The sequence below is a fragment of the Meriones unguiculatus genome, chromosome 15 (assembly GCF_030254825.1).
Source record: "Meriones unguiculatus strain TT.TT164.6M chromosome 15, Bangor_MerUng_6.1, whole genome shotgun sequence".
Lineage (NCBI taxonomy): Eukaryota > Metazoa > Chordata > Mammalia > Rodentia > Muridae > Meriones > Meriones unguiculatus.
The window spans coordinates 36115828-36129896 of record NC_083362.1 but is presented as its reverse complement, the minus strand read 5'-3'; the positions used below and the strand labels follow the sequence as shown (position 1 = coordinate 36129896).

Genomic DNA, 14069 nt, shown 5'->3' with positions numbered 1-14069 from the left:
TTGCCATACTTAATTACAGGGCTATTTCCTGATGTGGGTGGAGGTTATTTCTTGCCAAGGCTTCAAGGAAAACTGGGTTACTTCCTCGCCCTGACAGGATTCAGACTGAAAGGAAGAGATGTGCACAGAGCAGGAATTGCCACGCACTTTGTAGATTCGGAAAAGGTAATTGGGTGCTTGCTGAGAGTGGCTGAGATCACAGGTTTTTGTTAAATATGCATACAAATGCTAAATTTATTGCTTAAGCTTTGTGGCCTTGGAGAAAGTACTTAAGCCCTACCCCACTTCCTTGGCCTTCCCTTTCCTCCTCCACACCGCCCAAACTGAGCTGAAACTCAAGATCCTCTTGCATTCACCTTTCCAGGGCTGAGAATATTAGTAGTCTGAAGTCTGCCTGGCAAGGTACCTAAGCTTTCTGTCTCTCAGTTTCCACTGGCAAAATGGAGATAATGGTACCTGAGCTGGTACCTTCAGCAGGTTATTGATAATTCTCAACAAATAGTGTTGGTTTAACAACAACAAAATAGTGCCCAACTTAAAAAACAAATCTATGGAAAACTAAAATTTATATATTAAAACAATGACATTTTAATCCTGAGGGAAGAATGTTCTAGAATAAAGTGAGGAATGTTATGATATTTGGAAATGTATGTTATATGGTTACATTAATAATTGACAAGTAATAAGCCTTTAATTTTTAACTGTTAGTTTATTTTGAAGAGTTTTACTATTTAATCTAGCCTGATCTTGAACTTCTGCTTCTCTTAATCTCAGTGCTAGGAATCCAAGTGATAGGATTCCAGATATGTACCAATATTCCAAAAATTAACATTTCAACACAGCTGTGTGAGTGTATGTGCGTGTGTGTGTGTGTTTTGTGTGTGTTCAGAGTGGCCAAACTTCTTATCAAAATGTCTTACAATGTACAGGGTGAGTCCACATGCCCGCTTTCTAGTGTTCTCATGTGCAGGGCACGGATACCAGACCATGCTCCGTTGCATGTTCCCGTTCTCTAGTCTGATACACCCTCTGTGGCCTACCAGCCATTGGTGTAGTTAGAGAGCGTAAGAATGTGATTTTGGGTTCAGTTCTCTTTATATAGTTTATATTTAGATACAAATTCTCTGTAAACCTTGGGCCTATTCCTCACACTGATACACACTCTACCCCAGCCACCACTGTGAGCCTTTCATGCAGTTAGAGTTTCAACTCTTTCCATGTTGTGTACGTCTGTGATCATCTATAGAGTAGGCAACTGTCTTGCCATTCCACTGTTCTCTCCCGTGTGTGTAGTTTAGACGGAGATGTCTGTGGGCTGTGTGATGGTATTGTGCCCTGTCTTGGGGTTTCAATTGCTGTGAAGAGACACCATGAACATAGCAACTCTTCAAAGGGAAAACATTTAACTGGGGCTGACTTGCAGCTTCAGGGGTTTGGTCCATTATTGTCTGGCAGGAAGCATGGTGGCATGCAGGCAGACATGGTGCTGGAGAAGGAACCTAGAGCTCTACATCTAGATTGGCAGAAAATAGGAAAAAAGAGACACTAGGCCTGGCTTGAGCTTTTGAAACCTCAAAGCCCACCCTCAGTAACACTCTTTCTCCAACAAGGCCACACCTGCTAATACTGCCACTCTCTGGGTACTGCGTATTCAAATCTATGACTCTTTTGGGCCCTTCCTATTCAAACTATCACAGCCCCCACCAAGTCATCTGGCAGTGCTGCCTAGTTAATTTATAATGAAATGTGTGCATAGGATCTTTCAAAGGCTTGGCGCCCGCAGTGCTTCAGTTTTGCAGGAAGAATGCTAAGCTTGTCCCACACCACAAGGGCTCGTTTGTCTCCCGTCCTGCCTATCCTTCAGAAGTAGTGTTTGCTGTATGGCCATATGTGCACATAGCTGCAGTCCAAGTTTCTTTCAGGGGTTAAGTGGGGAGAGCATGGATTCTAAGATAAGGACCTTCAGAGGGTTCTAAGCTTTCTGTGCTTTTGTACAGTTCCATGTTTGTTGTTCTTGCCTTTTAGCTGCCCTTGTTGGAGGAGGAGTTGTTAGCCTTGCGGGCACCTTCAGCAGAGGATGTTGCAAGTGTCTTAGAAAGCTACCATGCCAAGGTGAGTAGTGCAGACATAGTGCTGAAGGCCTACGTCTGCCTCATGCATGCTCTCTGTTTGGTGCTTCAGTTCTTATGAGCACTTATGGGCTCGGGTTAGTTGGTTTTCTTTCCATCCTTGACTTCTCTGGCTCCTTCAGTCCTTCCTCCATCCTTCCACAGGATTCCCCAAGCTGTGCCTAATGCTTGGCTGTGGGTCTCTGCATCTGTTTCCATCAGTTGCTGGGTGAAGCCTCTCTGATGACAGTTATGCTAGGCTCCTATCTGCAAGTAGAGCTGAATAGCATTAACAGTGTCAGGGGTGGGCTCTCTCCATGTCATGGGTTTCAGGCTGGGCCAGTCATTGGGCCAGGCACTATTTGGCCATTCTCTAAGTTTCTGTTCCATCTTTACCCCTGCACATCTTGTAGACAGGACAAATTGTGAGTCAAAAGTTTTGTGGCTGGGTTAGTGTCCCAATCCCTCCATTGGCCTACATTTTCTTATAAAGGCCAAAAGTAGGGCATGGGGAGGCAGTAATTCAGTCCGTAAAGTATATGCTGCATAAGCACGTCAGGACCTGAAGTTGATCCTAGATACAGTTCACTTGTAACCCCAACTCTGAAAAGGGGGAGAAAGGTGCAGGCGCGCGCGCATGTGTGCGCGCATATAGACAAAGCCAAGAATTCTTAAAAATCACAGTTGAATACATGGGTCTTCTTAACATTTTCCCTTTTGTGTGGGAAGCCAGCTGGAGCAATCTGAGTCCTGCAGAGAGACCTTTCAGGAACTTCTGAAGACCTGCACACTGGGCATGGGCAGCACAGTAGTGGGGTGTTGGCTCAGTATGTGCAAGGCTGTTTCTTCAGAACAATAAGGACAAGAGTAGGAGAGAGGAAGAACTGAGAAAAGGAAGGGGTGATAGAGTCAGTTAGAGAGACCCTGAATCAGGACAGAGGTGCAGAGCAAAAGGAAAAAAAAAAACAGAAATTACAAGTTTTAATAAGTGCAAAGTCTAGCCAACAGCTAGGAATGGTTGGGGTGCTATACAGGAGGCAGCATGCTGAGTAGGAAGACCTGTAGCCCCTTTAAGTTTCAGGCTTGCAGAAACAATATCTGCTATCCTCCCACGCACTGGCCCTCAGGGAGCTCTCCTGACACGTGTAGGTACTTGCCTGATCACGGAAGACACCATTCAGTTGACAGCCGTGGTGGTGTGTCATATAATTTACAAAGATAAACAGGACCATCCAGAGTGCTAGATTCTTAGGCATAGGAAGGGAGAGACACATGTGGGAGTATACAGGCTTTAAAGCAATAGCTTGATTGGAGTTCAGTGTTAAAAGGCTCCTTTTTATAAGATATTGTCAGTACTGCATCCAAAACTCAGGCCCAGTTGTCCATTGCTGTGATCCAGTCTGACCTGCAAACAAAGTATGTGTTCTGTTCTGTAAGAGTTACTTTGGTAAACTGGCATTTTGTTTGTTTGCTTTTGGAGACAGGGCTTCTCTATATAACTTTGGCTGTCTTGGACTCTCTTTGTAGACCAGACTGGCCTCGAACTCACAGAGATCCACCCGGTTTTGCCTCCCTGAGTGTTGCCACTCGCGTGGCCATATTATAGGCCTTTCTTTATAGGAAGGTACCTGAATTTTGTCATGTGAGGCATGAGTAAAGATAAAAGAGATATTAGCTAGAAATATAAACAGGAGAGAGCTCAGGTTAAGAGGTAGAACCGCCATGGAGGCTGAATACTGAATACTGGAGCCCTGTGGATGGCTGCCTGGGTTAGTGTTCTCGCCCTGATGCCAGTCATCAGGTGGGGATTTCTAGCACAGGGTAGAGATTTGACAGGGTGTTCTCAGGTCTTAGGTTCTAGACCTTATCTTTAGATTCATAGAAACATTTAGATGATACAAAAGTAAATAAAATTTTGCCTTTGGCACTTTCAAGAGCCTGTCTGGAGTTCTGCAGATTGTCTGATTTTTTAACATATGGTGGCAGTTATTTAAGATAGTGTTATATTTGACTGAAAGTGATAATCTGTCACAAAGTGTATCATTAAATATGATGAACTTTTAAAGGATTTTTAAAAGATTTGAGTCACTTCAAATTACTTCTTTTCAAACAGTCCAAGATGGATCGAGACAAATCTATAATATTTGATGAACACATGGACAAAATAAACAGGTACTTAACAAGAGGTCCTGGTGGTGCTGCTCCTTTGGGAAGGCCTGGGAAGGCTATGTAAAGTCAGATTTGCTCCTGTTGGGATGATATTTGACAATGCTCTGCAGTTTGAGATGAGTAGTGTCATGCTTTCATTTTCATTTACCTTTGAAAGAAAGGTTTCAACTCTTCCAAGAGTCATTTCAATCCTCTCCCATGCTTACTCATTTTAATGTAAAGTACCTCATCTCAAAGTTGGGAAGAAAGGTGAGAGGATAATAATGGGATTGACTTTTCTTTTTGTCTTCACAACTTCAGCTCAGGAGAAGGTATTATTAAGCCAGTCAGCAAAAGGCTTTGTGCTGTGCTCTGAGAACTTAGCCAGCTGGCCTAAGGAAAAACAGGAGGGAACAGGAGGGAAATGACTGTTGTGTCTGTTTTGAAGGATCAGGTTTTTGTAGTTTAGACATGTATTTAAATGTAAGTATCAGCAGTGCATGAAAGGAAATGTAAGCCAAGATTAGGTTTTATTTTGCACCAGCAATGCTCAATGAGAAATGCCCTTACCAAGGAAGTGGGGTGCATTTTTTCCCTTGCAAAGTACATTGAAAAGCCTTCTTATTGAAATGGGGCTTTGGAAAAGCCAGGGCCTAGGATCACTGGTGACTTGGAAATAGGAAATCACTTGTGCAGTACTGACTCATGTTTCTTCCTTTAGTTGTTTTTCAGCCAATACTGTGGAACAGATTATTGAAAACTTACGACAGGATGGTTCACCTTTTGCCATAGAACAGATAAAGGTAATACATGATACTTTCTGTCCCAGCTGGGTATGGACACCCTGGGACAGGCAAGTCTGTCTCGGGTTGTCAGTAGCCCATGGTGGTGTCTTAACAAGTCTCTAAGAGCATTACTTTTATATTTTTTCATTAGATTTATCACTAGAGAGTGATGATTTTGATGCCTTTGAAATTTTATCATTTAAAAGTTAATTTGTTTGTTGAGATATAGAAGTAAAATTGAACCCCAAATTTGTACCTTGTACCTAGAACTTGTACATTGTACTTTTTACCTTGTACTTAGAACTAGTCTAAACTCATTATGGAAGTATTTACATTTTGCAGATTACTTTGAATTTTTTGTGTGCTTAATTTTATCTTCAGTTCTCTATCTTATTCACCGCCCTCCTTTCCATTTTCCTACCCCCACACCTGTCTTTTTACATTGGCTTCTACCGCCATCATTATTTCCTAGCCCCCCACCCATCTTTTTACACTGGCTTATACCACCAGCATTATTTGAAGGAAATGGTGAGAATTACTCATGTCATCTTCCTATCCTGGGGCAAGCCTTTAAGACTCTGAAGTTGCCATTGCTGTAGGTATCTTGTGGATGTTCTTTATCAATCTCTCCTTGTTGCCTACAAGGATTTTTTTTAATTATTGTTCTAAGTCATCTAAGAATTATTGTTCTAAGTAATTATTGTTCTAAGTAAATAATTTTCTGCAGCTGCTGAGATGATCATATGAGTTTACCCTTTTCTCTGTTAGTATGGTTTATTATAGTTCTGTCCACCACAGTGTTTGGGGTTAAATCTAAGACTTTGTGTGTACTAGGCAAGGGTTCTACCAGTGAGTTATAACTCAAAGCCTGTAGTAACTATTTTTTTATTGTGTTCCAAGAAATGTCTTCTTACTCCCACAATGCAAAAATATCCACCTGTTTTTTCTTCTAAAAGCTTTTTAGTTGTTGCCTATGTTGGTTTGAATGAGACTGGCCCCCATAGGCTCATATATCGGAATGCTTGGTCCCCAGTTGGTGGAACTGTTTGAAAAAGATTAGGAGGTATGCCCCTCTGGAAGGAGGTTTGTCGCTGGGGTGGTAGTCTTTGAAGTTTCAAGAGTCTGCAGCATTCCCAGTTAACTCTTTCAGCCTCATGCTTGTGGAGCAAGTATAAGCTCTCAGCTCTGCCCCAGCACAGTGCCTGCCTACCCTGTTCCCACCATGATGGTCATGGACTCTAACCCTCTATAACCCAGGAGTCCCAAATTAACTGCTTTCTTTTAGAAGTTGCCTTGGTTATGGTGCGTTATCACGGTAGCAGAACAGTGACTAAGGCATTGCCTTTTGGTGGTATTTATATCTGTCTCTAATTTCTTATATATATGTGAAGTCTTGACAGTTGATTTTCTCATCTTCTTTTAAAATTGTTGAGCATAATTTGTTCAGAAGACTGAACATATCAAGGGGACTTAGTGCTTGTTAAAAAAAGAGTGTTCAGTTGGGGAGGGGGATAAGAAGATAGATGGTAGATTATAATCAAATAATACACATATGCAAAACTGAAAAAACAAATAATATTTTAGAAAGAAAATACAGAGTTTGAAATGAGGATTCTTTGGATTCAGCATAAACCTTTGAGCCACTCAGTCAACAATTAATCTGAACTATCTGTGCAGTTACAAAGGAGATTGCAGGTATGTGATGGCTGATAAGGCAGTAGCCACAGTCGTAGTGGGACATGGAACACAGTGATAGGATCTTTAAATTTAAAACAAGTCACATGACAGCGTAGTTGAAGGGTCAGTATGGCACTCATTTTTAAAGTAATATTAAAGGAGAGTTAGTCCTAGGAACTATGTTCCATGTCCAGGTCTTATAGAGGTTTTTCCTGCCTCGACATTTTTGAAGGCTGTCCCTGAGATAATGTGGATTTTGCTTAGATGTAGTCTCTACTTAGTTTATGCTAGGCAAAATAAAAATGTAGGCTTATTTGATTACTATAAGTCTATTCCATTTATGGGATGATCTGTTACTTTTGTGGTGGGTTAGAACACTTTTATTTCCTGCTTTGGCAGGGCTAAACTGAGGCATAATTTTCTATAAGTCTTTGACACATGAAAGAAGTGCTAAGGTACAAGTTTTAATATAGCTTACATAGAAACTTAACTTATTATACAGAAAGGAGCAATTGAGTAACAAGGAATTTTTCCCCTGAAGGTAATTAGTAAACTGTCTCCGACATCCCTGAAACTCACACTGAGGCAGCTCATGGAGGGCTCGTCAAAGACCTTGCAAGAGGTGCTAACCATGGAGTACCGACTGTCCCAAGCCTGTATGGTAAGAGTTTATACAGAATATCGGTATTTTCTAGTTAGGAAAATGGAAATTGGAGAACATGTAAAACTCAGAATAAGAAAATGGAAGACAGGTTATTAAGGCCTGCCTGAAGAAAAGGTAGAGGAATTGGGTCACATAGTCAAAGAAAATTATCTGTCTTTTTAAAAAAAATCATGGAGAATATGCAGGATCTGTGGGCCAAATTTATGAATTATAGGCATCAAAAAAAAGGGAAGGAGATCTAAGGCGTAGAGAATATATTCAATAAAATCACAGAAGAAAAATTTCCAAATCTAGGAAGGTGTCATCTAGGTGAAAAAGGCATTCAGAACACAAATACAACCAAAAAATAAATTTCCCACAGCATATACCAGTCAAAACACTATAGGAGCAAAACACAAAGTGTAGCAAGAACAACAAGAATGAAAGGCCGAGTCACAGAGAAAGGTGAGTCATCAGAATAACAGCTCAGTTTGCAGTGTAAATTTTAAAAGTCAGACAGGCTCAAACTAATGATAGATGTCAGCCCAGACTATTTGACCCAGCAGATCAATCTTTCATAATTGAGGACAGAAGAAAAAGTCCCCCAACAGAAGCAGGTGAAAGTAGTTTATGACCATCAAGCCAGCCCTTCAGAGAAAACTAGAAGGACTGCTTCATACTGAAGAGAAAGAGAGGCAAAGCTAAGAGGTGATAGGGGGAAAAAATGTTAGGTCAGTGATTGCACAAAGAGGGACACAGAAAACAAACATCACAAAATCAACAATATGGCCAGGAATGAGTGCACACATGTCAGCAATAGCTGAGTATCAGTGATCTCAGCTCCCCAGTCAGAGATAGGTTAGCAGACGGTACCTAAAACAGGACCCGACATTGTGCTGCTTCCAAGAAACATACATACCAAACACAGGCATAGAGACAAGAAAGAATGGCCCAAGGTATCCATACCAAACACAGACATAGAGACAAGAAAGAATGGCCCAAGGTATCCATACCAAACACAGACATAGAGACAAGAAAGAATGGCCCAAGGTATCCATTTCAAGTAAACAGAATGAGGGAACAATGGGGATTGCTGTTCTAGTATTTGACATGAGAGACTTCAAATTAAAGCCTTATAACAAAGCCTTTCTTCTTAAAAAAGAAACAGAATCAAGGACTGTGAGGCTTGTTTGTGAAATGAGAGATATCAGAACATGGTCATGAAGGACAGAATCATCCAGAGGAACAAGATTAAAGTATACTAACAACAGCATTCACTGAACACGTATTGTGCCACTGTGCCCTTAGACACTGTTAAAATAGTCCCATGATAAACTGATGTGGGCACATCATAAAGGAAACTGCATGGCAAGGCGACACAGTCACTGCAGTAGTGCCAGGCATTTGCACTGCAGCCTCCAGCAGTGATAGCAGGAGAGGACCATGGAACACCTTTTCAAGAAAAGCCCCGAGAAGGGAGAGGAGGTGTGTATTGGAATGCAGCCATGACTGGACCTAGAGGGAGGTCTTTCTCCCTCCCTCTAGACTTTAAAAGGAGAGAAGAGGCTAGAGAAAGCATCAGCTGCCTGCGTCTTGGTGCAGAAAAGCAGCATCATGTCAGAGGGGTTCTCTTTTGCTAATAAGGAAGTTAGGTCCTTACCTGAATGAAATAGAAGCAGAGAGTGAGTGATAAGGATAGAAGTTGAGGAATCAGAAATCGTTTAAGTCATTACCTTGACAATAGGGAAGACATCAAGGACTATGGGCGATGTTTTGGCTTGAGACTTGCGATCGTAAAGCTCAGAGTTTAAATGAAATTAATCACACGTCCGTGGTCTCTCAACAGGGAGCCAAGAACTCAGCTAGTGTAGGGAGTTTGCTGGAATACTATAAAGGCCTGAGGGCTGGGCTGGATAAAGGGAGTGCGGGAGTGACAGGGCGCAGCTGAGGAGCAAGGACAGGGCACAGCTGCGGAGGAGCAGGGATAAGCCTCAGTGGGATAAGCCTTGGAGGTTGCAGGGTGGTCTGAAGTGAGCTTTCTGGAGGGTCCAGTCTGAGTGCTGTAGTCAAAGTGGTTGTCATGGGAGTGAAATAAGGCGGGCAGAAGAAAGAACATAGGAACAAAGGCCCAGAATTCCTCATTCCCTCTTGACTCTCTTTCAGGAAGCTCATGACTTTCACGAGGGCGTTAGAGCTGGTAAGTGACAGGCATCTGTACTTCCTCCTGTCAAGGAAGCAGGCTTCTGAGTGTACTCAGTTAACTTCAGTGGCTGTTTTAGTGAAAAATACAACATTTAGAATGTTTGTTTGTATGTGATACACATGGGAAGGTATCTCCAAAACTGTTTTACAGTCATGTCTTGATACTATTCTCTGATGTGTGTGCCAGACACTGCCCTCTGCTCACAGGATCTTATAATTTGTAAGCATGCGCTGCTGCTTTTGAAAGGTGTGTTGATTCTTAACCAGAAAGCCCTCAGCTCTTCCTCCTTCCTTTGTACTGTTCTGATATGACTGAATGCACCACCCATTTCCTGATGTGTCAATAGTTACCTGGGAGAGGACACGGGGCATTGGACATTTTTTTTTTTAAGATTTATTTATTCATTATGTATACATCATTCTGCCTGCATGTGTGCCTGCAGGCCAGAAGGAGGCACTAGATCTCTTTATAGATGGTTGTGAGCCACCGTGTGGGTGCTGGGAATTGAACTCGGGACCTCTGGGAGAGCAGACAGTGACTCTTAACCTCTGAGCCATCTCTCCAGCACGGGGGCATTGGACTTTACGTTCTCGCTCATCTCAAGGCAGTGCAGTTAGAAGAAGCGTATGTTGTTTTTCTCTAGTGCTTTTGCAACCATTCCTTTTCTGTATAGTTGTTATGTTTATAAAGAGCTATTGTTCCTTATATGAAATAAGTTCTTTTCTTCTGCATAAACTTTGCATGGCTCTTTCTGGCCCCCAACCTGGCCAGTTTCCTTGTTTTTATTAATCATTTTAATAGAGTAAACCTTTCTCCCATCCCCTCCCCACTGTGTGTGTGTGTGTGTGTCTCTGTGTGTGTGTGTGTCTGTGTATCTATGTGTATAGGCTACTGCTTAACACTGATCAATATAATCTCTAACCCCAGAAATTTTCCTCTGAGTGAAAGGTTATGTTTTCTGCACCGTGAGATTTGGTTAATTCCAATTGTTGCTGTAGAATTCTCTTAATGTATAGCATGATGTATCATTATGCATAGAGTGCAGGTCATTTTGGGAGACTCGTGGATTTGAGTCCAAGCAGGTGGCTGTATGATTAAAACAAAGTATGTATCTTTCCTACGAATGGGTTCTTTGTGGGCTGCGTGCTAATTAGAATTGTGGTCCCTGCTCTCAGAGGATCTGCAGTGCTTAAGAGTTCTTATAAAGTATTAACTGTTATGATGCTCCTTTTCCAAATACAAGAGATAGTCACATACTTTAGATAAATATTTTCAGCTATTTAAGGAAAAGTGAGTTGAAGTTAGTCAGCATCAGAATATTGAATCACAAAGCAAGTGCCTGTCAGGTGTGGTGGTACACACCTTTAAAATCCCAACACTCAGGAGGCAGAGGCATGTGGATCTCTACATTCCAAGCCAGCCTGGTCTACTTATTGTGTCCAACCTAGTCAGAGCCACAAAATAGAGTCCCTGTCTCCAAAACCAAAAGAATAAAATAACCCGCAATAACAAGAAAAATAAAGTAATTGCTTATCAAGCTACTTTTCTAAAATTGAAAAAGAACTTTTATCATATGACAAACTTTTCCTGTATAAGACAGGCTAGTTTCAAACCTGCCGGCTTCCTGTCTCATCTTCTTGAGTGCTGGAGTTACTTTCATGTGCATCCAGACCTGTCTCAAGTTTTTTTTTCCAGTGAGACAAAAATGTTACCTCCTGTTTCAGCATAGACTTTTATTCAGAAAGTAACATCTGTTCTGAGTAAAACTGTTTAGTATTCTTGCTGCAATTTACTGACTATAAAAAATGTCAGCAAATTAGATAAAATAATTTCACAAATTAGGGAGGTGGTTGTTCAACATTCTTACTCTTAGTGTCTAGGATGAACTCCTCTCTGGTATAGATGATAAAAATGAAGTGTTTTAGCAGAGCCCAAGGTTAGAAGCTCTGCCTCCTGCGCTGAGCATCCCGCACAGGCAGCACTGTCCGCCTTGCAGGGGCAGATTTGCTTAGTGCTCTCTCCTGTGCTCCTCCAATAGAATCCCAAGGAGTTAGACAGCGCTAGCCACACAGCTGAAGAGAAAGAGACTCTGTGGAAAGGGTGTCCTAAGACTGGTCTTTCGTTGGCACTGACTAAGAAATAGAAGCTTTAGGTTGGAAGGGCTCACATCCACTTCTGATCTGCCTCACAATCCCACACTAGACAGTCAAATGTGTGGTCTCCAGTAGCGCTGTCTGCATACCTGTAGTCCCCAGCTATCTCAAAACTAAACACAAGCACCTCTCCAATGTCTACATTTAATGGTGCGTGAAGCTTCCTGTGCAACAAGGCATCCTCCTCCTTTGCTTCCCAGAGTGGTGCTCCAACTATAGACTTAATGCTTAATTTGGGTTTTTGTAAATATCTATAGAGCTTATATATTTAAGGCTGGAAATAGAGCCTAGTGACAGAATGCTTGCCCAGGGTGCATGAGGCCTAACAGCAAACAACAACAAAACAAATGCACACACAGCTACACACACACACACACACACACACACACACACGGGCATGCACTCTCTGTCCCATCTTTTGTTAAAGGCTGAGTTTTGCTACCTTACCAGTTAACTGTTTGCAGTTGTCGATTCACAAATACTTGTGAGGAACAGTATGGAGCTCTTGCATTCTCTTTGTCTAGGCTCCTGAATAGCATGAGTGCAACTGTAGTGTACTAACACCAGAAAATAGGCATTCTTTTTATTCTGTAAGCACTTACAGATTGCCTCACACTTAGAATCCTTAGGCGCTATATTTTGGCTACCCTGAGTGATGCCTGTGCTGAAACAGTAGATTTGGTGATTCCCTGATGGTCTATTTTTGTTGCTTTGTTTGTTTTTACTCAGAGCTATGTATACCAGAGGATTTTGTATTGTAGAAGGGCAATATCTACATTTAATTATGCATAAAATCTTTTCCTCTACCTCAATTAATTTTCCTTTTAAAACCTAGTTAGAAGCCTACGTGGCCCCTGACCTCCCTTGCCTCTCCTCTGACCTGCACCAATACTGAGTTTGGTTGTCTGTGACATGGAGGTTTCATTTATAATTTTGTCTGAGGACAGAAGAGGAATGTATAAGCTGTCAGATTAGTTCACTGGGTTTTATTAAAAGCATAAGCCTTTCAAAATATGTGCTGTAGAAAAATATGCCTAGTAAAACACAGTTATTAGTTCAGTAATTAAATCTGGTAACAGAAGAAAAATGTGCTAATTCTTGACCTTCTTTTGACAGTTCTCATTGACAAAGACCAGAGTCCAAAGTGGAAACCATCCAATCTAAAAGACGTTACTGATGAAGATTTGAATCATTACTTTAAATCTCTGGGAAGTAGAGATTTGAAATTCTGAGGTGGTCAGACTCCTAAGGTTTACTTTGGAGCAGAGGTCATTAAACCCATAGCCAGAGGCCAGGTCTGGCATCTTGCCCATTTTCATCCAGCCTACAAGCTGAAAATGGTTTCCTCATTTTTAAATGGTTGGGGAAATGACCAGACTAATGTTTCATGATACAATGGTTGCCTGAAGTTTAAACAACAGTGTTTATAACTCTCATGGTATGACAGCTGAAGTCCCAGCACCAATGTTTTCTAGAACGTTATGGCAGCATCACAGCAATTGTTATCTATGGCTGCTTGGAGTGGCCATGGCATAGACTGTGACCACAGCACCTCAGATGTCTACTGTGATCTTCATCAAAGGTGGTTTGCTTGTCCCTGGTTTAAAAGATCAGAAATTCTCAAGAGTTCCGAGAATCCTGAGTGTATCTCTCATTTAAATGGTAACTGTGGGTTTCAGTGGTAGTTTATAGGCTAACTAACCAAATTATGTAGAGATTATTAAAAATAAAGACCCTGAAATTTGGAGGTGGTATGTTGATGCTTTATAACTTTTCATTTTTTTTAAACATACGAATGTATTTTAAAACAATAGTGTAGCAGAATAATTATTTGTAACCAGGAAAGCTCTCACATAAAAAAGAAAGAGGTTGTAGGAAGTTCTGTCTCCAGAATGCCAGCTAATCCTCAGCCTTTCCTGGGTCATCAGAACACCCTTCCCAGTGGAAATGAAAGCATTATTCTTGTCATTGCCGTATTTCCTAGCCTGGAAAAAATGAGAAATTAAGAAACTCCCGTCTCTAAGACGGACACACTCTGCTTTTTATAAGTTACATCAAACCGTTATGTGATAAACTAAAAGCAGTTTAAAATATAAATATTTTTAGTAATTTAATTGAAAGTTGACAGAATTCTTCTTCAAATATTTTTATGTGTATGCACATTTTGTCTGCATGTGTACCATATGCCTGCACAGCTAGAAGAGAGCATTGCATCCCCTGAATGAGAATTAAGGATGATTCTGAGTTGCTGTGTAGGTGTTGGGAACTGAACCTAGCTCCTCTGGAAGAGCTAGGTTCTAAATGCATTTATTAAGCATCTCTCTAGCCTTGACAGAATGGTTTTTAAGGGAT

At 41.3% G+C, this 14069-nt stretch overlaps 1 protein-coding gene across 1 annotated transcript in view; it reads left to right on the top strand.

The window, feature by feature from the left end:
- Hibch (3-hydroxyisobutyryl-CoA hydrolase) overlaps window positions 1–13462 on the top strand; it is a 68101-nt gene extending 54639 nt beyond the window's left edge. The window contains exons 8-14 of the mRNA XM_021649276.2: window positions 20–165; window positions 2026–2112; window positions 4222–4280; window positions 4978–5059; window positions 7260–7379; window positions 9525–9558; window positions 12834–13462. Of these exons, the coding sequence (XP_021504951.2) occupies window positions 20–165; window positions 2026–2112; window positions 4222–4280; window positions 4978–5059; window positions 7260–7379; window positions 9525–9558; window positions 12834–12949 (644 nt within the window). The 3' untranslated portion in view covers window positions 12950–13462. The remainder of the gene's footprint in view (window positions 1–19; window positions 166–2025; window positions 2113–4221; window positions 4281–4977; window positions 5060–7259; window positions 7380–9524; window positions 9559–12833) is intronic.
- Window positions 13463–14069: the final 607 nt, after the last annotated feature.